At 41.2% G+C, this 24,164-nt stretch overlaps 1 protein-coding gene across 10 annotated transcripts in view; it reads right to left on the bottom strand.

Moving 5' to 3' along the window:
• Positions 1-24,164, bottom strand: part of NTNG1 (netrin G1) — a 448,295-nt gene that overhangs the window by 408,919 nt on the left and 15,212 nt on the right. For 8 of the 10 annotated variants that reach the window (XM_068240032.1, XM_068240038.1, XM_068240039.1 and 5 more), the window contains exon 2: positions 2,293-3,036. In XM_068240032.1, coding sequence (XP_068096133.1) covers positions 2,293-2,523 — 231 coding nt within the window. In that variant the 5' untranslated portion in view covers positions 2,524-3,036. Of the gene's footprint in view, positions 1-2,292; positions 3,037-6,254; positions 6,341-7,174; positions 7,194-24,164 lie in introns of those variants that run through there. The other 2 variants (XM_068240035.1, XM_068240033.1) reach the window with 2 other exon arrangements.

Genomic DNA, 24,164 nt, shown 5'->3' with positions numbered 1-24,164 from the left:
AACATGGTGAGGATTGCCACAACATTAGAACAAAAAAAAATCAGTCATGCAATTCAGGCACACGCAGAAACTGCAGAGAATCGTTTATAATATATCCACATGTTTCTGGATTTATTACCAAAAGTTCTCATGATTCCAGTCATGATTTAGAAATGTGTATTGAACTGTCCACATTTTCATTTTAGTGATTTTTCTATAGTTAAAAAAAAAGACAATCCTTCTTAGGATTCTCCATTTAACTGTCTATCTTAAAGCCAATTCGGATGTCATTTACTCCCTTACTCTCCTCTGCCTGATTGTGTATGCCTATCAGTCTTCAGGCACTCCCACCCAGCACTGCAATAGAAAGTGCAATGTCTCAGCATGAGAAATATTGGCCAATCAGAGAGGAACAGAGGTGTGGGAGGGGAAAACAGGAGGGAAAGAGGCTTCAGCCAATCATGCTGCATTAGTTAAGTCTGAGGGGAAAGTAAAGAAGCAGAAAAAGACAACCCAGCATGCCCTGCAACTTCCTTTGTGCGGCAGATGTACCAAATAAGAGTCAGGTAAACTGGGGAATGATCCTTTATCAACAAGAAAAGTAATAGTGATTATTTAAGTTTTGGATTGCCTGGTTAGCACCCTTATTACTTGTTTACCAGATAAAAATAAAGAATTGATTTTTGATTTTATGCCCGACAGTTATAGTTTAATAAATTAGAGCCTAGGCTATAATTTTTAAAAGGGGCAGCTACTCTAGGGCACCCATTCCCATTTAGGCCCTATTTGACTCTATGTTACTGCTGCTCCCTAATGCCTGGTTCACATTAGCGTTTGCCAACGGAACCGGCCGTACGGTTCTGTGGCCGTTCCGCTGAGCGGATGAAAAAATGCTGCAGGACCGTTTTACTCAGTGGAACGGAACTGGAAGGTTTTGCAGCTACATAATAACCAATAGAAAACTGACAGTTTACAGCACACTGGCTGTAAAAACTGACAGTTTTTCCTGATCCTGATGGCCGGATCCTTACAGCCAGCTCCGCAGAAAAACGCTAATGTGAACCGGGCCTAACTCCCTTTAATTATGTAGAATAATTATGCCAGGAAAGAGGAGAATGTACAATTACGCACACATGTCCTGCTTCAGCATCCTCAGGCTTCTTCTGTTGTAATGTCCAGACTTCATAACCAATAACTGGCTAAATTCTACTAACATGCACATCCTACTGATCCAAAGATGAAATTAAAGGACAAATGGAGGGATATAGAGGCTGCCATATGTTTTTCTTTTTAAGCAATGCAAGTTGCCTGGCTGTCCTGTTGATCCTCTGCCTCTAATACTTGAGCCTTAGACCCTGAGCAAGCATGCAGCAGATCAGGTGTTTCTGACATTATTGGCAGATATGATAAAATTAGCTGCATGCTTGTTTCTTGTGTGATTCAGATACTACTGCAGCTAAATAAATCAGCAGGGCTGCCAGGCAACTGGTATTGTTTAAAAGGAAATAAATATTCTTCAGTTGTCACGTCAGTTGCCCTTTAAACATAGTTAATCAAAGCTTCAGATTGCTGGTTAATAAACCATGTTTTGCTAGGCTTATTTTCTTTCCATTCCTAGATCAAGAGAAATGTACATATTAAGAGAATGTTGTGCTCATTTCTCATCATTAGTGCTAACAAATTATGCATTTCTTCACATATTACATAGAACATTAGTAAGTACCCGCATGGCATAAATCTACTATTGCAATATTACAGAGCTAATACCTGTTGTGACTACTAGAAACAGATTGCTGCAACCAGCTAGACAGCTTGGAGTGCTTGTGTGTATGTGTCTGGTTTGTTCCAATATCTTATCTTGGTGTTGCCCTCAGCCTGGTCCTAAACATGATCAGGAATTACAAATGTTTGAAGATTATATAGAACTATTCACACCTCCTTCCTAACCTCAGAGCATCTTGTGATCTAGTGTTACTAATCCCGGTAGTTTGGTCAGATTCCGTTTAACTGTGGGAGGAAACTAAAGAACCTTGATGAAACCCAACCCCTATGTGTGGGTGGGGGGTTTTACAAAAAAATCCGGGACATACAAACTCTATAAATATAGTCCTGGGATTTCAACCGCTGAGCTCTAAGCCAAGAGTTCAAAGTGATTAGCAACACTGATGGTCATTATTCTACGATTACAATATAAACCATCAATAAAACCATTAAATATAAATACCGATTATTTAAAAAAAAAAAGATTTAATTCATAGTGGATTTGCTTAAACTCTATTTTATATAAATATAATATGGAAAAAAATCTCTTACCATAGCACAGAAAATTTCTGGAGGGTCTCCGCAAGTACTATTTGGAGGATCCAGCTTTACCTTCAGATATGGAGTCATGTCTTTAGATTCCGGCTGACAAGCCATGTACTCCCACACAATACCTTCGTCAGACTTAGTTTGTGTTTTGCACATGTCGTAGTGCCCGTGCTGCATTGCTGTGGAGACGGCCACCCACAGGGTGTGGAGATTCAGCACCAACAACAGGTACATACTGAGAAGCTTCCTCTTCAACCACACTTGATGAATGCAGTCACGCCAAGATATCTTGCTATCACAACTTGACGTTGGGAAATGTATTTCTATAGTGTGATATGGGGCATTGATGAAAATCCAACATTCTTTGTCTACTAGGAAATATTAATCAATAACATCTCACTGACCTACTTTTATCAGTGCCTCTAACATGAAATGAGCAGGATTCCTAAAATTCTTCTCTGGTAGCTGGAGTCAATTAAATGTTTTTGGAAAACACCCACTTCATGTGACCGTATGGGAATTTCTGCAAGATCTTTAGTCCTTTTAATGCATTTTTGCAAGAACTGTCTTGTTATACTTTCACTGTCCAGGGATAGTTCTCAGATATATGACGTTAACAGAAATACGGAAGTCTTATATGGTACAGATGATAGACCAAAGTGCATCCTTTGTTCCAAGGTTGGGACTTAGTTCAGATTAGCTTAGCACTTGATATGAATCAATCTTCCTGTACCTTTGGTTTTCCACCTTTGAAAAAAAAAAGAAAGAAAAAAAAAATTCAGGTTGAGTTTATTGTCTGAAAAATCAATGTTTTTCTGTAACAGCATACAGCCTGACATTTGATGGATCTTATCAATAAGGATGACAGATAATCATTCTCTGAGAGGTTCTTGTGGTTTTAGCCATGTGCAAGAAAAGAGTCATAGATTTAAAAATAGATGTCTAATGCCATATCATATTCCTAATCCGATGGACCTAACAACAGTTAAAATTTTAATTTGCACACTATAGATCTATTGCACTTTTCCTATATGAAAGAAATTATCAAAGAGAAACAGGAGTGGAGCTATTGAAAATGAGGCCATTAAGAGCCACTAGGATAAAAATATGTTCTTTAATTACATTTATGTGCTTGAAGTGAGAAGGAATAACACATACTGCCAATTTGGAATTACTTTTCTTGAGCCTTTTCATGATCTTTTCCGTGTACTTAGTCTATATTTTATCACCATTGTCTTATTATCAGTTCTCTCTTGTATCTTTCCCTGCTACGTTCCCTGTAAAGAAGCTAAAATTGACATTTGTCTTGGTGTGTATGCCAGTATGTGGTTCTGCCTTGGTGCAAGTGTTATTGTTATAATGGACTGGATAGTGTATTGGTTAAAGACACCGCCTCTGACATAGGAGACCAGGGTTAGAATCCTGGCTGAAGCCAGTACCTATTTAATTAGGAGTCCTTGGGCAAGACTCCCTAACACTGAGTGGCCTATTGCGCATGCCTTTAGTGGCTAAAGCTCTCAAGCGCCTTGAGTCCAACAGTAGAAAAATGCTATACAAATATTAGCATTAATGCTCAGCATGATCTTCAAACTAAAGTCAGCTGGGCTGAGATGGGCAGTCAGAAGTCAGTGCTTATGTGCATGCACAGTCTCGTGTGCATATGCACAAGCTTTCACACCAAAGGTTCACAGGCAAACGTATGTTTAAAGACAAACATAATTTTGCATACATCCATTCACATGGTGGTTCACCCATTCGCAAACGTGCCCACACACCAAGACATGTTTGCCCAATACTAGCTAGTGTACCTAAGGGACAACAACAGGTTACTTTTTGCCACATTTACTTGTTGCCCCTCTGATCTCCAGCCCAGAAATGCCTTAGTATGTCATATTCACTGACCTTTGTTCCTATTTTTAAGTAAAATAACAAATTAAACCCTATATCCTGTTTTCTCAGGAATTTCTGTAAAACTGACCAAGATCATCAGAGTTTCAAATATAAATTCTGTGCAGTTGCATTCCGCACTTGAGATTCAGATGTTGCAATATTTTATTCTTTGTTCACTAGATGTCTGCCAGGTTTCTCCAGAATATTAGTAAATCTGGACACATCTTTTCACCTTATATGGATTGGCAGATCTGACCATGGAGAAATTAAGTATTTGTCTAGAAAGGCAGCCCTTACATATAAACACTGGCCCACTTTCATGGTCAAAACTGAAAAACTTTATTCAGGCAAAATATTTCACAGCTACCCTTTTTATAAAGTTCTCTTTGACATAATGCCAAGAACAGACATTGCAATGGGTTTTTATTAATTTATATATCAGGTTACAGAAGAGAACTGACCAACCTAATATTACATGAAAGCTTAGCAGGTCTTTGGCAGATGCCAAAATTCCCAGTTTTGTCAGTCTAGTCCTGGTCAGCTGACATGAAGTTGTCTTACAAGATGCAATGTATGGTACACTTTGTTCAGTTTGTCTTTGGCTCAGACTGGGAGCAGACAATGTGAAATGTCAGCAGATGTTCCAGCTAGTGTTTCCATGGCAAACTCATTTTCATTAATGAGTTCATGCAATAGCATGCTGTTTTACTTTATAATCAATTCTTGAAAGAGTTTTTGGTGTCATCTTATATGGATATGATAGTGGAAAATATGTTTTTTTCTTAACAACTCTTTCGAGCCCTATGTTTTTACAACCTAAAGCTCGTGGGCGAGTTTTAGGTGATTTTAGTTGTTTCACTAAAACATGTTATTTTTAAATAGGTGATAACACAATGGAAATGTTGGCTCACCAACATACAATTGTAAATTGCTTAACCACTTTACCCCCGCGCGTACGTATTTCTCCGCCTCTTTTTCCATCCTTTAAAAACCAGGGACGGAGAAACACGTACTTTCCGCGTTCCCGACGCTGCCCGCGCTCCCGCTCGTAAACACGCCACCCGCCGCTAGTAAACACGCCGCCGCCCGCTCGCCCAGAGATCAATGAACGGGAAAATCCATTCCCGTTCGTTGATCTAAGCCCCGCAATGATCAGCTGCTCTCCTATGGGCAGCGCGATCATTGTGAGAAAAAACTCACGTGTCCAGCCTCCTTATTCTTCCTCCAAGCTTCCGGAAGGAAGCTTGGAGGTCGCATTAAAACAAAAAGTTACTGTGGCCATCTTGTGGCCAAATAGTAAACTACACCCTACACATTTTTCACATACAAATAAATGACTTTTACACATAAAAATAACTCATTACCTCCCACACTCCCCATTTTTTTTTTTTTTGTAATTAAAAAAAAATTAAAAAATTTACAATTAAAAAAAATACATAAATAGTTACCTTAGGGACTGAACTTTTTAAATATTTATGTCAAGAGGGTATAACACTGTTACTTTATAAACTATGGGCTTGTAATTAGGGATGGACGCAAAACTGAAAAAAATGCACCTTTATTTCCAAATAAAATATTGGCGCCAAACATTGTGATAGGGACATAATTTAAATGGTTTTATAACCGGGACAAAAGGGCAAATACGTTTCATGGGTTTTAATTACAGTAGCATGCATTATTTAAAAACTATAATGGCCGAAAACTGAAAAATAATTATTTTTTTCCCCACATTTTTCCTATTTTCCCATTAAAACACATTTAGAAAAAAATAATTCTTGGGATAATGTCCCACCTAAAGAAAGCCTAATTGGTGGCGGAAAAAACAAGATATAGTTCATTTCATTGCGATAAGTAATAATAAAGTTATAGACGAATGAATGGAAGGAGCGCTGAAAGGTGAAAATTGCTCTGGTGGTCAGGGGGTAAAACCCCTCAGTGGTGAAGTGGTTAAACTGGAGCAATGCTATGAAACAGTGGGCTCCGTACTGCAAGTCTTGTTGAAATGTGCATGCAGGAGGGCCATTCAAATGCATTTGAATCAAATCAGCAAATTAGCATCTCATTGGTCATCTCACGTTATAAATAGCAGCTATTTGTCTGTAGGAAGCCTGTAGTTCCTGTAGATGATTCGTTGCCCATAGATGGCCCATGCCTCTCATGCACTCCAGAGGGTACATGTGGAGGATTCAGGTGGCACTTTTGCATATAGAAGTCAAGATACTGTAGCAAATTCTGAGTTTTAGAAAGTGATAAATACAGTAAAAAAAAACCTTAGCCTACCCTACCCCCAAAAATGTGGAAATAAATGCATCATGTAAAGTAAATGTATAGGAACCAGGACAGGACAGAAGACAAGGCTCCCAGCATAACATTACATGGTGAGGACAGGCAAAGGCTGTATATCCCACTGTTCTGCAGAAAATAGTGATGGGAATGGGAAGACTAAAAGGGCAGTGCTGAACTGGTCAGCACTAGTTCTGCTGTGGTTTATCTTTTTTTTTTCTTCTTGTGGGGAGGGAATTAGAGGGGCTTTAAGGACTCGGTTACATTGAATCAGTTGCTGCCTGCTATAGCCCAACAGACAACTGATAAGTAGGAATTTTCCATGTTTCCCTATGTCAGATTACATCTACGGTATGACACATAGATGTAGACCGACCCATAGGGAAACATGGAAAATTCCTACTTATCAGTTGTTTATAGGTTTATTATTCAAGCATATGAGATTTCTTGGCAGAGCATGTATACAAAATGAGGGTGTACTGTTCATATACTGTATATACATATTTGTCAAGGAGAAATAACCAAAATTATGTCCTCCACAAAGGGGCTATAAAGACATATATGCTTAAAAGAAGCTGAGAAAAAAGTGGTTTATATATTGACTATAATAAGCACATCAGAAGTTTAAAAACTGAATGTGTGTTTTAGCCCTAACAGTCATCAATTTGCTTTTAAGACATTTTATTACTAGGGATGAGGAAGCAAAACTTACAAAGTTGGATTAATAGTAAAAGGTGATTTTTTTTTAGGACAGCTGACTATTTCTGTTTCCACAACCCATGGAGCATCCCCTGGTATCGTTGCAAAGAAATCAGACTTTATACAGCCTACCCCTAGCAACCAATAGGAATTCAGACTTTCTTGAGAGTGAGAGGGTTTTTCTAATTCTGTTTCCTGTTTTTGCTCTGGCTGTAGGGAGAGAGCCGCAGATAGAGTTGTATTGTATTGGCAGGGTCAATGAGTGTTTAAGGACATTAGTGATGATTAGGATTTTGTTGGCTGTAGGTACACTACACTGGAAAAGCTGACATATCACTGTTCATTAGATTTTGTTTTTATGTTTCTTTTTCCTTAATTTAATTAGAAGGCTAATATTGGTCACAATTGTAATTAATTACTGGTATATGTTAGAACAGTTAAAGATTTAATATTGTGCACATTTGTACATAACTGTGCATTTGTGCTGTTGCCAAATGATGTAATGCCGGGCAGATTTCCATGTAATTGTGCATTATTACAGCTTCTGTAAAAGTTAATATTGTGCAGATTTATACATCATTATTTTTTTATATTGTTTATATAGAACCAACATCTTTCATGGAGTATATTGTGTTGTCACTTAAATGTATAATTGTGCATTTGTCTGATTGATTCCTATGTGTTACTGACTACACTTTCATTTTGGCCTTAAAAAGTCATAATAAAGCCCTCACAACAAGACTGTTTTCCACGGTACATGGTTGGCGTTTGAATTCATCAAAGGGAAACATCATGAAGAGGCCAATCAGCCTGAACTAATCAGCCACTAATGATCCAATCATTTTCATCCAATCTTACCATTTCTATATAATATAAGGGACTCCCTATAGTATCCATTCGTTATATTCACTCATTTTACTCTTCTACTACATAGATTTGGTAAAATTGGATGAAAAATATTGGATCATTAGTGGCCACCATAAGAGTTCCATTTTAACAATCCTTACAGTGCTTGTATTACAATGCGTAAAAAAAGCTATTGTGTATTTCACTTGATGAAACGCAGTCATGCAGCCCAATGTACAACAAGCTTTGAAACCACTGTGTGTTCTGCTACATTTTTCTTATGGCCAAGATTACTCATTTTTTTATGGCAGATTTGATCATTATTATCAAATTGCCAGAGATCCATGCCACAACATGGTTTCTTGATCATAATTTTGATTAATTTCTGTCCAAAATCCATACTTATTGCCAGTGCAGCAACAATTACAGGCAATCATTTCCTAGCTATGGATAAAGATGATATGTGTGGAAACAACTGTCAATCATTTGGATTTATTTCCCATGAAGGATCACATATTCTTTAAAGCAAACCTGTCACTTCACCACATGGTGCGGCAGGTTCAGGTTAGAGACAGAACAGATGCCTTCTTTGCATAATTTCAGTTTTCACGCTAAACACTCAGCCATTGTCTAAATAAAGGGAATTCATAATCATGCAATTACCATCTAAACGAAGATAAGATAAGGTTCTCCTCTATCTTATCTTATTACTCAGTGCATGCTAACAATGGATGGAGGAAGGGGCAATCTAGAGTGAGAGGGAGAAGCAGGGTGTTGAATACAGCTATGCAGAGATACATCCTCAGGCAGAGGAACAATATTTCCATATTTAAGTTATACTCGTATATAGTGAAGAAAGGAGCAAGTGAAGAAAGGAGTAAGTGCATCGCTATGTAAGCAATGTGCGTAACTAAGCAAGGCGTGCTCACTGCTATGTTACACATGCATAGCGCGCGCTCCATCACATTAAGGTGTGCTGTTTTTGCAGCGCAGCTTAATGAATCAAGCCCAAGGTCCTTTGAAAAGTATAAATCCAACAATATTGAAACAGGTTAAAAGCACACAGCCAGGTAGCTGACATGTTTTGGACTCACACTGGTCTTTAACTGCTTATAGACCATTCTAATTGAAATCTACACTCTGTTTGAGACCTGTTATCCCTGCCCAATGTACAACAAGCGTAGCTTTCAATTGCATTGGCTCACAGTGATCACAGGGTCAGGAGCCAATGAAATAGGCTTCTGACTAGCTCAAGGAGCTCTACTGTCATAGCGACAGCAGAGTGAGTGGGCTTCAGTGGTGGTAGAGTGGTGGGTCCATGTGTCGTGACATCGGTGAGGCCCGTTTTTTTGTACCAGCAGTCTCTGGTCCTTAAAGAGGAGCTGTCAGCCATACTATCTCAGAAAAAACACACATATATAAGTAGATAAATACTTGCTCTACTTACATAACATATGTATTGCACTGTCCATGTTTTCATTTTAGTGATTTTTCTACAGTAAAAAAAAAGAAAATTCTTCTTAGCATTTCCCAATCGGTAATGGCAGCATAGCGTGAGTAATTAAGTTTGGTTAGAAGAGTGCACCCTATGCTGTGCATAGCAAGCGCTAGTAACTTATGCCAGCTACATCCCAAAAATGGGCGCTCCACTCATCCCGCCCTGAGCCCCTACGAGTCCAGTGGTTTCAAAGGACGAGAACACTGCACTTTGATTGGCCCAATAGGCTGCTAGTCACTTGAGACTTGAGTCAGATTTAAGGCGCACAAATTAAATAGCGTAACAGGAGGTTACTTGCGCTATTGTTCTTAGTGAATCAACCCCATAGTGCCTTGACTACACCACTGGTCAAGCAGTTAATCATAGCACATAGCATAGTGGAAGATGCACACCATCAAGTAGAAGCGGGTGGGATGTGCCACAGCTGTCCAGTTACCAAGCGGATGAACTTGTCACAAAGAATGTACCATCCACTTGTATTATGCTGCTTTACTGCATGATTTTGAACATAAAACGGTTGTACAGTCTTATTTTTAAAATCTGTAGAGCTTGCACATTTATTTTGCTATATCACAATTGTGTGTCTTTTTAAATAAAAGGTATGTAATCCTTAAAGCTACCCTTACTTATAATAGCATTGCTGCAGTTTATTTACAGTTCCATTCCACCAAACTCATAAATACTAAAAGAGACAGTGAAGGCTTTCCTGCAGATAATGTTCCTGGCTCCCTCTGGCAATTACTTCATTCAGTCTTAGCTAGGGAGAAGAATTATTGCTTTTGCCAAGTTACTCATTGTCTGGCTCTATATGGACATAAAATAAAGCCTCTGTTCAACCATTTTTTTTATTAACTAGAGGGCCTCTTTCTCCTAGTAACCTGCCAATCATGCTAAAACATTGTAAAAACCACGTAGGTACCTTCATTTATATGGGTCAGCAGCAGTAATGTGAATATCATTGTGCTCCAAAGATTAAACACAAATCCAGAGCCCCCTTGCTGTTACTCCTTCTCGGTTTGGATGGGTGGACAGGTGACTTTCAAAAGTGATAAAATGAAAAGCGATTGTCCTCCGCTACCTGGTGAATTGCTATTGAGTGTGAAAGGAGATAAGGGTTTGCATATTCTACAAAGATATTTTAAAATTACTTGTCTCAAAACATGCAATCAGGCTTTCAGTTTGTTTTAAAGGGACTCAGAGCTGAAAAATTAAAAAGATTTTATAGATACCTGGGGCTTCCTCCAGCCCCATCCACTCCGGTCGCTCCCACACCGCCATCCGCCGATGTCTTTGGGAACCGGGTCCCGTCACTGACGTCAGTTGTGGGCAGCTATGCAGGAGAAGTGCACCATCTCAGCCACTGGAGAGATACGCAAACAGCGCACTTCTCTTGTGTTAGACTGGCTGCGGGGAACTGGTTCCCGAAGCTGCAGGCAGTGGAGGACGGCAGCGTAGGAGCGATCGGAGTGGATAGGGCTGGAGGAAGCTCCAGGTATATATAAAATATTTTTAATTTTTCAGCTCTGGTACACTTTAAGTACCACTGAAGTGAGAGGGATATGGAAACTGCTATATTTATTTCCTTTTAAACAATACTAGTTGCCTGGTCGTCTTACTGATCTCTTTGGCTGTAGTAGTATCTGAATCAAACAAGAAACAAGCATGCAGCTAATCCAGTCAAATTTCAGTTAGAGCACCTGATTTATAGGCTTCTTCAGGGTTTATTGTTAAAAGTATTAGAGGCAGAGGATCAGCAGTATAGCAAGGCAAAGAAAATATGTCAACCTCCATATTCCTCTCAGTTAATTATTTTCGCCCTTTGGACGTGACTTTCAGGTCCAAAAGGCTGCTGCTCTGCTGCTGTGCCATGTGCGATCGTGCATGCGCCGGCGCGCTCCCAAGCCCCCCGCCCCCCCGGTAGCCCAGAGATCAATGAATGGGAACAACGTTCCCATTCATTGATCTAAGTCCCTGGTAGAAAAAAACGACTGCTTCTTTTCAGAGGCCGAGGTCTCTCTGAAAAAAAAAATCACATCCTCCTTGTAGTTCCTGTGAGCGAGTGTGCTCTCTCACAGAATAGAATAAAAAAAATCTCAGTGTGGCCATCTTGTGGCCAAATAGTAAAACTACAGATCAGCTGATTTTGGCACGCGTCTCTGAGAGCTGAGCGCCGAAACTGGGCACCCCATAGCAGCATTCTATGCTGCGCGGGGCGTGTAGTGGTAATGCTGGGCTCTGGCGGCTGCCAAACCCCGAATTACATCTCCCTCCGAGTTGCGACAACTCGGAGGGGGAATAGTATTTAACGCTGCCTCGGAGTTTAGCGGCAGTGGTGAGAGCCGTCATTCAGCTCTCACCACGCCAAACTGTGCGGCGCCAAAATAATATGCACCCATAAAACTATATGCACATACATTTTTATTCCAAATGACACAATAAATTACATTTAAAATTAACTGTTTACCTCCCACACCCAAAAAATATCAAATACATTTTTTTTAATTAAAAAAAAATTACAATTTAAAAAAAAAAAAAACCTAAGGGTCTGAACTTTTTTTTAATATGCATGTGAAAAGGGTATACAATGAATATTTTTTCAAATTATAAGCTTGTAAATAGTAATGGACGCAAAACTAAAAAAAATGCACTTTTATTTCCAAATAAAATATTGGCGCCATACATTGTGATAGGGACATAATTTAAATGGAGTAATAACCGGGACAAATGGGCAAATAAAATACGTGGGTTTTAATCATGGTAGCATGTATTATTTTGAAGCTAGAATGGCTGAAAACTGAGAAATAATGATTTTTTTCCATATTTTTCTTAATATTCCTGTTAAAATTTAGAAAAAAATAATTCTTAGCAAAATGTACCACCCAAAGAAAGCCTAATTGGTGGTGGAAAAACAAGATATAGATCAATTAATTGTAATACGTAGCGATAAAGTTATTGGCGAATGGATGGGAGGTGAAAATTGCTCAGATGCATAAGGTGAAAAACGACTGAAGGCGGAAGTGGTTAACCACTTCGCATCCAGACCTTGTTTTCCCCTAATGGACCAGAGCAGTTTTGACACTTTAGCGGTGTCCCTATTTAATCAGCAATAACTTCATCTGTATTCCTGCCACTTAAACGATCTATATATAGTTTTTTTCAAGACAAACTAAGCTTTCATTGGGGGGTATTTGCTACCAAGTAAAATGTTCCTCTCTATGCATTTTAATGGGTAAAAGTGGGAAAAAAATAAAAAAATGCATTATTTCACAATTTCGACCAATTTCTGTTTAGAAATAAAAAGTGCTATTGACATAAAAACTGTGCAGCCAGTTAAAGTCGCCCCAGTATAGATATCAAGATGTGTCCCCATTAAATCCCCCCCCCAGTATAGCCAGATGTGTCCCCAATATCAGCCCCCCCAGCATAGCCAGATGTGTCCCCTGTGTTTGCCAGCCCCAGAATAGATTGACAGACGCACCCCCAGGAATAGTGCCCCTTTTTTATAGCCATATGGGTCCCCGGGATCAGGATTACCCCATTATAGCCATACGTACCCCCAGGATTAGCGCTGCCCCCCCATTATAGCTTAATGTGCCCCCAGTATATGATTATGGCCCCCCCAGGTGCCCAGATGTGCCAAATTATTAATTATCCCCTCCCCTTAGTTAATTAGATGCCCCCCAGTAAATATGTACACCCCCCTTTTCCATATGCTACCCCCCGCCACCCCATTATTGATAGTCAGATGCCCCCCCATCAGGCAGCCCCCTCCGTGCAGAAATAATAAAAACAAAACTCCAGCAAGCAGCCTCACTCACCTTACCTCGTTCCTGCAACTATCCTGAAGTCCGAGCCTCTGATCCCCGCTCTGCAGTCAGCTGCGTAATGCCGATAACCCGGGTCCCGGCCTGATGACATCATCAAGCCGGGACCAGGGTTACTGGCAATACGCAGCTGAATGCAGAGCGGAGATCGGAGGATCGGACTTCAGGATAGTCGCAGGAACGAGGTAAGGTGAGTGAGGCTGCTTGCTGGAGTTTTGTTTTTATTATTTCTGCACGGAGGGGGACAGATGAAGGATCGCTGCAGTTCACTCACTACTGCAGTGATCGTTCATGGCAGGGGGGGGGGGGGGGTGGACTAATTGGCCAAAAGGGAACATGTTCCCTTCCACCAATTAGTAATGCAGCTCTGAAGCGCACCCGATCGTACGCAGCAGGGCTGCAAACCCTAGTCAGTATATCTACGTTGCTGTGGCTTGGAGGGTGCCACAGCTGACATAGATATACAGTAGCAGAAAGTGGTTAAGATGTGCATTAAAGTGTACCAAGCAGAATTTTTGCCCCTAGAGCATCTCAATAGCACATTAAAATGCATGCTCATTACTAAAACAAAATCTATAAAAAAAAAATTATTCTACCTCTTCTTTTTACATTTAAATGTTTGTTAGAGGCTATTATTACCCTACTCATCCGGCCTGCTGTCCGTAGAAAGAGCAGGCAGATAAGGACTGCTGTAATTAGCAGTAACAATGAGCAAACAAAAGCTTTCATCAGTGTCGGGGGAGAGGGGGGAATATGGCACTGTGCTTTAAACAGTTTAGTCAGTCATGCTTGATTGCCTTCACACCTTCCCCTGGATAAATAAGGCTAGAGGGAGGGGAGGGGGAAAACAGCAGCTCAGCTATTAGAAACCAGAACAAACTGCAGAAAAAAAGGTGATTGGATCCCTTTAAATGGGGAAATCCAGTCACTCTGTTACTTGGAATAATCATTTTTCCCACATTGAACATGTCCTAAAGAAAGTAAAGGAGATCATTTGTTGAGATCAGATAGAAAATTATAGAAAAACGTTACAGCAAAAGCTAGAAGACCATCTCCAAGCAGCTTGACGTTTATGACACAACAGTTACAAATATTAAGAATTTTTAGTTCCATTGAGACATGGTTGCAAGGCCCTAGAATGGGCATAACATTAGTCTGAATAGTAGACAGAAAGCCACAGCCAAGCCAAACCAAGAAATCCCAGACCATGGACAACTATCCTACTTTTGAAATAAAACAAAAAGAAAAAAGAAAAGAAACAAAGACAAGCCAGCTTGGATTTTGCTAAAATAAATATTGGCATTGGCAATCCACAATGCTTCCGGTAGGATATCCTTTGAACAGATAAGAAAAAATATATCTTTTTGTCAAGTCACGCTAGTTCTATGTCCACAGCACTATGCTCTATGACAACAGAGAGGGGAATCTTTGAAAGCTGTGCAACAAAATATTAAGTGAAGGGTCCCATCATTTTTGTAAAAGTACAATTATAATCCTCCACTCTCTAGCACAGTCCTGGAGAAATACCTGTAACAATGTGATCAAGCAAGATAAATGGGAATTAGGAAGAAAATGGCAACTTCCATACTGATCTCACTCCAGGCTTACTTTAAAAATGTAGCTGTTGTAACCCATGTCAGAATCAGTTATGTCTTTCCGGTGTGACCATGCACCAAACGTCAATAAACACACTCCTTACTGCCTCATTAATATTTTTAATTAATTATTGATTTATTTTTAGGAAACTCCCAAATCTACATAGTAGAAATTGAATTTATCGGGAACTGTGTAGCCGAAGAGTTAGGATGTGCAAGTGGTTTTTATGTCATCAGTTTAGTCAGGATTATTATTCTGTTATGTGTGAGGGAGGGATCCCCCTTCATTCTCTAGGAAAATCCTCATCTGTTCCTCCTGGATAGCTGAGACAGTGAGCAAGAAATACTGAAGCCCTAGAGTTTTCACAAGTATGAAATAAAAACCATCTAACACTATTAAACCAGCTGCCAGGAAGGTCTTGGGTTTAAGTGCTGTGCTGAAGGGCTTCCATTAATACAACAAACATGACATGTTTAATATCTGCCTTTAGCATCACATAGATATTATTAACGTATTAGGAATGTCAGACAGTCTGAGCATTTGTGGACCTGGCTTGCGTTTAATGATGTGCGGCTGACACAGATCAGCAGTGACCAGGAGTACATTTCAGATAAGACAGTTGGGGTCACACGCCTTGTCAGTGTACCAGCGGATTACTGGGTATCATTTGTCTAGAACACACTAATAAATGCAGCTTTTATTTCCACTTGGACACATCTGAAAATGGTGCTGACTTCTCCAATTAAATATTTAACCCCAGCAGCACATGCCATCAATATGAATATCATTCTTATTAGTCCAGTGAGAACAATTAAAGACAAAAGTAAAAGGACACAAAAATACTGTAACTTCGTAGACATGCTAGATGATGTAAAATAAAGCATGTGTACAGCCCCCTGCCCCCATTGTTTAGTGATTCGTTCTGCTGGATCGCTAAATGGTAAATATGGACACACAAGGACATTGTTTCTCTACTTACCCTGCCCCATCATACCTCCTCCCTTTACATTACATAGCACATGGTGCTTGGCTATAGCCACACTGTTTTTAGACAAGATTAAACAAAAAAACTAATTTCCTAGGAGAAAAATTTAATTGGAAAAGGGTTATTATATTTTTCTAATGGTGGCTCTACACTTCAGAGGTTGTCGTAGGCACACACACATTTGTGACATCCCCCCATACTGCTCTGTTTTCTGTCCACTCAAACAACATGAAGTCTATAATGCACTAATGTTAAGTAAGGATACCCATAAATTACTTATGGTAACGCGCACTACTGGTGCATGATTCATTATTCTAATGTGAGACTGATCTTATACAGTATGCAAACTGGGGCAATATTACACCTACACTATTCTTTATCTGATGTGGTCTTAGCTGGATAGCATACTAGTAAGGTTGTTGCCTTTGATGTGGGATTCAAGTCCTCTGACAAGAGTTCATAAAAACAGTACATAAAACAGTAAGGAGTCTTTGGCCAATGCTCCCTAATGATCCTGGTTGGCTGTGGAGCGTGCCTTCAATGGCTGCGGCTCTCGCTCTTTGAGTCCGTCAGGAGAAAAGTGCAATATAAATGTTTTGTGTCTTGTCTTCTAAGCATGAATGCGAAGCAACCGTCACCAGCACCACAACTCGAAGGAGTCAATTTTTCTTCTATCTGCTTCTCTTAGGGTCCAACGAGACGGTTGCTTCGCATTCCATGGACAGCAAGGATGCAGAACAAAGAAGAATTGGAACGTATAAGACCAGACATATGACCCGAAGGAGTCAATTTTTCTTCTATCTGCTTCTCTTAGGGTCCAACGAGACGGTTGCTTCGCATTCCATGGACAGCAAGGATGCCGAACAAAAAAGAATTGGAATGTATAAGACCAGACATATTACTGGAAGGCAAGATCACCAGCCTCAGACTTACATATTTCGGCCACGTGATGTGATCACATTCCATAGAGAAAGACCTAATGCTAGGACTGATCAGTGGCAAAAGGCGACAAGGCCGCCAGAGAAAGCGTTGGCTTGACACCAAAGCTGACACAGGATTGAGCTTAAGGCAACTGGCAGAAATGGTACAAGATCGGACAGCATGGAGAGATCTAACCCATAGAATCACCAAGAGTCGGATACAACTAAATGGATAACATTATCATCTTCTAAGCATACAGGCTTAGCACATACTATTGACGGAGCAGAATATGCTGAACAGTTACCACACAATATTCAGCACCAGTTTAAAGGACCCCTGAACTGAGAGGGATATGGGGGCTGCCATATTTATTTCCTTTTAAATAATACCGGTTGCCTAGCTGTCTACTGATCATCAGACTCTTAAACCTTTAGCCAAGACTCCGAACAAGCATGCAGAACAGATGTCCTGACTGAAGTCTGACTGGATTAGCCGCATACTTGTCGCTTGCGTGTAGTCTAGATACTACTGCACCCAAAGAGATCATCAGGACTGCCCAGCATCTGGTATTGTATAAAAGGAAATAAATATGCCAGCCTCCATATCCCTCTCACTCCAGGTGTCCTTTAAAGGAAAAGAAGAGAAAAATCAGGGGAAATGTGCTCCTCTTGAGCAATGCTAACTTCTCTCCTTACACATAGGAAGATAATGAGCAGGAAAATCCTTGGCGAGCATGCACATATTTCCAACTTTGCTTACCATTACCCAACAGGAATGATAGGGGTGCGTTTCAAAGGTGGAGGGTAGGCAAAACAATTCTACCTCTCACACAAAGTAGGGTGTCCTTTTGCTAATGGTCATATGAGTTTTTTGGACACCAACCTCTACCCTTGAGGTGTCATATAATGTAGAAGCAAGCATTTATTTGGCAATGCAAATGCATAAATAAGTAGCACTGCTCTGGTCAATAAGCATATGGGTCTCCCTAAAAAAGGCGCCCATTAACGGTACAATTTTTTTACTAATGCAATCTTTCATTGCAATGACATACTGTCATTAAGTTACATTAGTTATGTTAATTAAAATAGATGTAACGATCGGTGTCAGCACACAGAGAGAATCCGATTAATGGTGATCTGCAGTATCACCAAGAATACAGAGATATACCTGATTATTAATGATCTGCAGAATCACCAATAATACAGATATAGCTAACCTCTGGACACCTATGTAATGTGAGTGTTTGGTGCAACAGTAATGACTTTGAGTGAGACCACCCGATGAGCAGGTGGTCTTTGGCCGTATGGGAGTACCTCCCTCAGATAAGTGCAAAAGACCTTTCAGCAGCCTGAGACGTCCAAAGGGGTGGTGCCCCAGGCTGAAAAGCAGAAAGGCCCTGAGGCTAAGTGACACCTAGAAGGGGGGGGGCATCACAAGCAAGTCTGGAGACTAATCTCTCAACGGAGAGGGATAGCTCTCAAGGTCGGGCAAGCCAGGTCGGCAACACACGGGCAGAGAAGGTACAGAGACAGAAGGCTGATTCGGAAACCAGGGACAGTCAGGATTGGCAACAGGAATTCAGATATGCGTAGGTACCGAATCAGAAAGCAGAGGGATAGTCAAGAATGCAATAGGTCATAACAGATATCAAACAATGCCTAGTCTTGGGTGTGAGGTCCGTGGTCTCTACACCCTGGAACTAGTCTGAAGTATAATATGATGGTAACACAGTATCCCTAGTCTTGGGTGTGAGGTCCGTGGTCTCGACACCCTGGAACTAGTCTGAAGTATAACACAATGATAACACAGAGTCCCTAGTCTTGGGTGTGAGGTCTGTGGTCTCGACACCCTGGAACTAGTCTGAAGTATAACACAATGATGACACAGAATCCCTAGTCTTGGGTGTGAGGTCCGTGGTCTCAACACCCTGGAACTAGTCTGAAGTATAACACAATGATAATACAGAAGTAATCTGGCTCAGTGTGAATTCCCAGGTCCTCCTGGTTCAAACACACTGTGGGATCTGACTATGGTCTGAGTGCTTTCACGTAAGTGTTCGCAACGGCAGACAACTTGAGACTGACCTGCAATAGGTATATATAGAGCGGCGCTCTCCGGCGCCACCCACCGCTGATCAACCAATGGCCACTAGTTCTGGGATCAGCTGACCAGCCTGGTCAGCTGATCCCTCCTCGTTTGGCATAGTCCGCGTGGGGGCTTCTCCGCAATCTCTTGCAATAGATAGGTAATATAATCTCTTACCCACCCTGTTTTAAAAGAACAGGCAAATGTTTTGTTTCATGAGGGCAGCCATCTTTTTGGTTGAAAGGAGGTGACAGGAAGCATGAGACACAGTTCCAACTGCCCTGTGTGCTGATCACCCCTCCCAGTAGCTAGGCAAAGTGAATAACAACATAGGAAATCCCATCATGCTTTGCACAGCATCAGGGAAAAAATGCCCGGGCAGTTTTCTTTGATGGGGCAGAGCTTAGCTTTTGTGCAGCTAAAAATAAGGCTTATGTTAGAAAAAAAAGTTCTGATGCTGTGAAACTGTTAAAGGGAACCTAAACTAAGAAGTATCTGGATTTTTTTAAAATAATACCAATTGCCTGACTCTCCTGCTTATCCTGTGTCTCTAATACTTTTAGCCTCAGCACCTGAACAAGCTTGCAGATCAGGTGCTCTGACTGAAGTCAGATGGGATTAGCTGCATGCTTGTTTCAGGTGTGTGATTCAGCCACTACTGCAGCCAAAGAGATCATCAGGACTGACAAGCAACTGGTATTGTTTAAAAGGAAACATCCCTAACTTTCTCAGTTAAGGTTCCTTTTAAAGAAACACCAAGCCTTTTCAGTGCTGCTGAGTAGACTTTTAGTCTGGAGGTTCACTTTAAAGGGACACTGTAGGGGGGTCGGGGGAAAATGAGTTGAAGTTACCCGGGGCTTCTAATGGTCCCCCACAGACATCCTGTGCCCGCGCAGCCACTCCCCAATGCTCTGGCCCGCCTCTGGTTCACTTCTGGAATTTCAGACTTTAAAGTCTGAAAACCACTGCATCTGCATTGCTGTGTCCTCACTCCCGCTGATGGCACCAGGAGCATACTGCGCAGGCCCAGTATGGTCTGTGCCTGCACCGTGTGCTCCTGGTGACATCAGGGGAAGCGAGGACATGGCAACGCAGGCGCAGTGGTTTTTAGACTTTAAAGTCTGAAATTCGAGAAGTGAACCGGAGGCGGGGCCGGAGCATCGGTGAGTGGCTGCATAGGCACAGGATGCCTGCGGGGGACCACTAGAAGCCCTGGGTAACTTCAACTCATTTTCCCCCGACCCCCTACAGTATCCCTTTAAGTGTACCTTTAAGCCTTCCTCATTTTGCTTGCCATTTTCTTGAATCAAGCATAAATAATTTTCTTATCGTCTTTCCAAAATGTCATCCTCCGGTGCTGATTTAATTTGATCAAGAGGCACCACTTGTAGCATCTTCTTACTTCTGGTATTTCACTGATATCTCTGATGTAGCACTGCTGCCATGTAAATATAGTATGCACAGCCAGTGGGATCACATCAGTTGAGCAACTGAGCTGAAAGGAAGCTTTAACCTCCCTGGCGGTAAGCCCGAGCTGAGCTCGGGCTATGCCGCCGGGAGGCACCGCTCAGGCCCCGCTGGGCCGATTTGCATAATTTTTTTTTGTTACACGCAGCTAGCACTTTGCTAGCTGTGTGTAACCTCCGATCGCCGCCGCTGCCCGCCGATCCGCCGCTAAACCCGTCGCCGCAGCCGCCCCCCCCCCCAGACCCCGTGCGCTGCCTGGCCAATCAGTGCCAGGCAGCGCCGTGGGGTGGATCGGATTCCCCTTTGACGTCACGACTTCGATGACGTCGGTGACGTCATCCCGCCCCGTTGCCATGGCGATGGGGGAAGCCCTCCAAGAGATCCTGTTCTTTGAACGGGATCTCTTGATCTCCGTTCGCCGGCGGCGATCGGAGGGGCTGGGGGGATGCCGCTCAGCAGCGGCTATCATGTAGCGAGACATTGTCTCGCTACATGAAAAAAAAAAAAAAAAAAAAAGGTATTTGCTGCCCCCTGGCGGTTTTTAACAAACCGCCAGGGAGGTTAAGATGGGTCTCTTCAGAAAAAAACAAAACAAAACACATAAGACTGCAATCAACACCTGAGGATAATGTGCTGAAAGGAGGATAAGAAGACATTTCAAGCGAGATAAAGAAAGATTCTCCAGTTCTGAAAGGCCACTACTGCAATAAATAGAAGCTTCAATAAAGTTGATGAATGAGTAGGAACCTGGTAGAAGAAAACCCTAAGACTTCAATCCACAAAAAAAACCTTTTTTTGTGTAGTATTTTTTTTTTACTATATATGGGACTGGCCAATGGCTGGAGCAGGAGTGAACACTGTTTTTAGAGCAATCCCACTGTTAGAGTCCATTTACACTTAATCAGTTGTGTTGGGCATGCGTTTGCATTAGTGTGTGTTAGTGTGCATTAGTGCGCATTTTTTCCCAGAAATGTAAGAAAAACCTATTTGTTACAATCCCCACACACTGGCATCCGCAAAAAAGAGTGTTGCACTCTTTTTTCTGGATGCCAGCGTGTGGGGATTGTAACAAATAGGTTCTTGTTACATTTCGGGGAAAAACGTGCACTAACGTGTACTAACGCAAACGCATGCCCAAAGCAACGGATTAAGTGTAAATTGACCCTTATGGTCATATATGTCAGTGGCTATAATGGTGGTAGTCCCCACCCTACTTCAAGCTCCCTGATGTTTTTCTAGATGGGTGGGATGTCGCTGATTGTGTATGACGAGCTGTTTAGCTGTTCGTCTGAAAGAGCCTTAAAGGAGGGCCTCTGCCTCCAGCTCAGTAGCAAAGACCCCTGCTGGGCTAATTTTTTTTACTCCCGCTCCATGCAGTTGGATATATTGGTGGACATTCCAGTACAGTGTTTGCTCAATGGAACTTTTCCTCTTTTCTGCCAAGTTGATATTTGAATGCTATCAATGCCAGTCTGGGCTTCAAAGTCCCAATGAAAGATTTAACTTACCTGTAAATAACAGAAGGTGACATATTTTATAAAATGCCATCCTAAATGAATTGTGTGAGATTAAAGGAGAATCAGAGATCAGCACAAACATATCAACTTGGTGTCCAAGAGGACATGAAACATGGAGCCCCATTGGGCAGACATTATTAAATGTAGCCGTAAAGTGAGCAATTTACGCATGCATGTCCGTGAGGCTGTCACACTACAGGAAGAAGTGGACCTCTTGAGAACATTACATCATTAAAAACCTTTATTGGATTACTAAATTGAGCACCTTCAAGCCATTTGGTCTCAGTGAGGACCACAGCTTAAATATTTCTTAGTGTGCTGGCCGGGTTTTATGTAGAGGTCTCCTTTAAACACTTGCTATACATCAGCAGCTGTTGTACACACTCAGCTTAGGTGTGATTGTACTGAAATGTATGTCTATATCTGTATGTCCACTCTATGGATCAGCACTAGACAAAGAACATATGGCAACAATGTATGCCACTTGCACCTGAAAATGGATAGGTTTTTAAGCTCATTAAGTCTTAGATTCCAAACATATTATATTGAAATTGCATGCTAAATGTATTAGTGTTGGCGTTTGAATTTAGCATATCATATTTGAAACACCCGAATACTCACAAACACCACACTTCAGCACCATTTTAGAACTGAACAAGGGGACAGGGTCAATTACTTGCACTTTGTGGGGCACAGGATCACTGTACCCTGTTTCAGCAGACAGTAGTCTACAATGTATATGGGGACATCTGGAGATGACTGATTGTCTGTAAGCAGATGAAAACTTAGGGTTGCTTCACACTAAAAATTGATTTTATATAAATTTGATATCAATTTTTCGCAAGCAATTTTGAAGCAATTATCACAGTGCTTTTGCATTTCTATACTTGTTATAGAATCACAGTTGCTCTAAAAATGCTACATGCATCGATTTGCGATTTTAATAAAAGCGATTTTGCCTGGTGTGAAATAGAACATAGCATTAATTGTGCAAGGGCTTTTCAAAACACTGAAAAGTGCTGGTGACCAGAAAAGCTCTTCAAAAGCGCTCTCAGTGTGAAACTGCCCTCAGCATCCATTTGTAACAACTACATTTACCACACTTTGTGCGAAATATACAGAAAAGTTAAAGATTCCGGTTCTGCAGTCTTGGACTGTTTAGAACCGTTATTTTACAGTCTTCTGCAGCTGCAGTTAAATTTACCATCTTAAAGGGAAGGTCCAAGCAAAATAAAAAAAAATGAGTTTCACTTACCTGGGGCTTCTACCAGCCCCATGCAGCCATCCTGTGCCCTCGTAGTCACTCACTGCTGCTCCAGTCCCCCGCTGGCAGCTTTCCGACCTCGGAGGTCGGCGGGCCGCATTGCGTACGTTTTTACGCATTCCCACTAGTGCAGGAACATTAACACATACGTTTTTACGCATTACTGGTTCAATGCGTAAAAATTTACGCATTGAACTAGTAACGCGTAAAAACATATGTATTAATGTTCTTAACTAGCGGGAATGCGTAAAAACGTACGCAATGCGGCCCGCCGACCTCCAAGGTCAGAAAGCTGCCAGCGGGGGACTGGAGCAGCAGTGAGTGACTACGAGGGCACAGGATGGCTGCATGGGGCTGGTAGAAGCCCCAGGTAAGTGAAACTCATTTTTTTATTTTGCTTGAACCTTCCCTTTAACCACTCAACTTTTAGCACTAGTGCCCTGTTATTAAGTCACATCACCTGCTTCTTGTTTGCGCTGATTAAGGCATCTCATTATTCATGCTGCGAGCTGCTAATCGGCTGTATTTGAAAGCAGTCCGCCCCTTTATGCATACCCTTTTCTAAATACAGTTTTTAATAATACAGCAGTTAAATGCTAATGTGATTTGCTTTTAAGCTGCTAAGACCAAAGAGTAAGTCAAGACTAGAAAGAAAATACCTTTCAGTTTTTATAATAGTTAAATATGGCCACCATCGTAAGTTCTCCAAACCGTGCAGGGAAAAAAAATTATCAAATGCTAAATTAGATCTGAGCTGCCTTGCAATTAATAAACGAAAATTGGTCTCATTCACGGCACCCACTTCAGAGTCTAAACAGATTCTCCATGTAGAATAATGAAACTTAAATTAGCTAAAAGGATCGTTTTCTGCGAGACAGAGGAATTAATTTAATCAGGCGCGGGTCCAAAGGAAATTGGCAATTTGCAGCGATTGTCCCCAGCAAAATCACTAGAAATTTTGCCCAGAATGACTGTTTTCAGTCATCCTTCAAGCGGAGTA

This window comes from Hyperolius riggenbachi, chromosome 6 (genome assembly GCF_040937935.1).
Source record: "Hyperolius riggenbachi isolate aHypRig1 chromosome 6, aHypRig1.pri, whole genome shotgun sequence".
NCBI classification, from domain to species: Eukaryota; Metazoa; Chordata; class Amphibia; order Anura; family Hyperoliidae; genus Hyperolius; species Hyperolius riggenbachi.
Note: the sequence above shows the minus strand (reverse complement) of the source record. Positions and strands in the feature narration are given on the sequence as shown.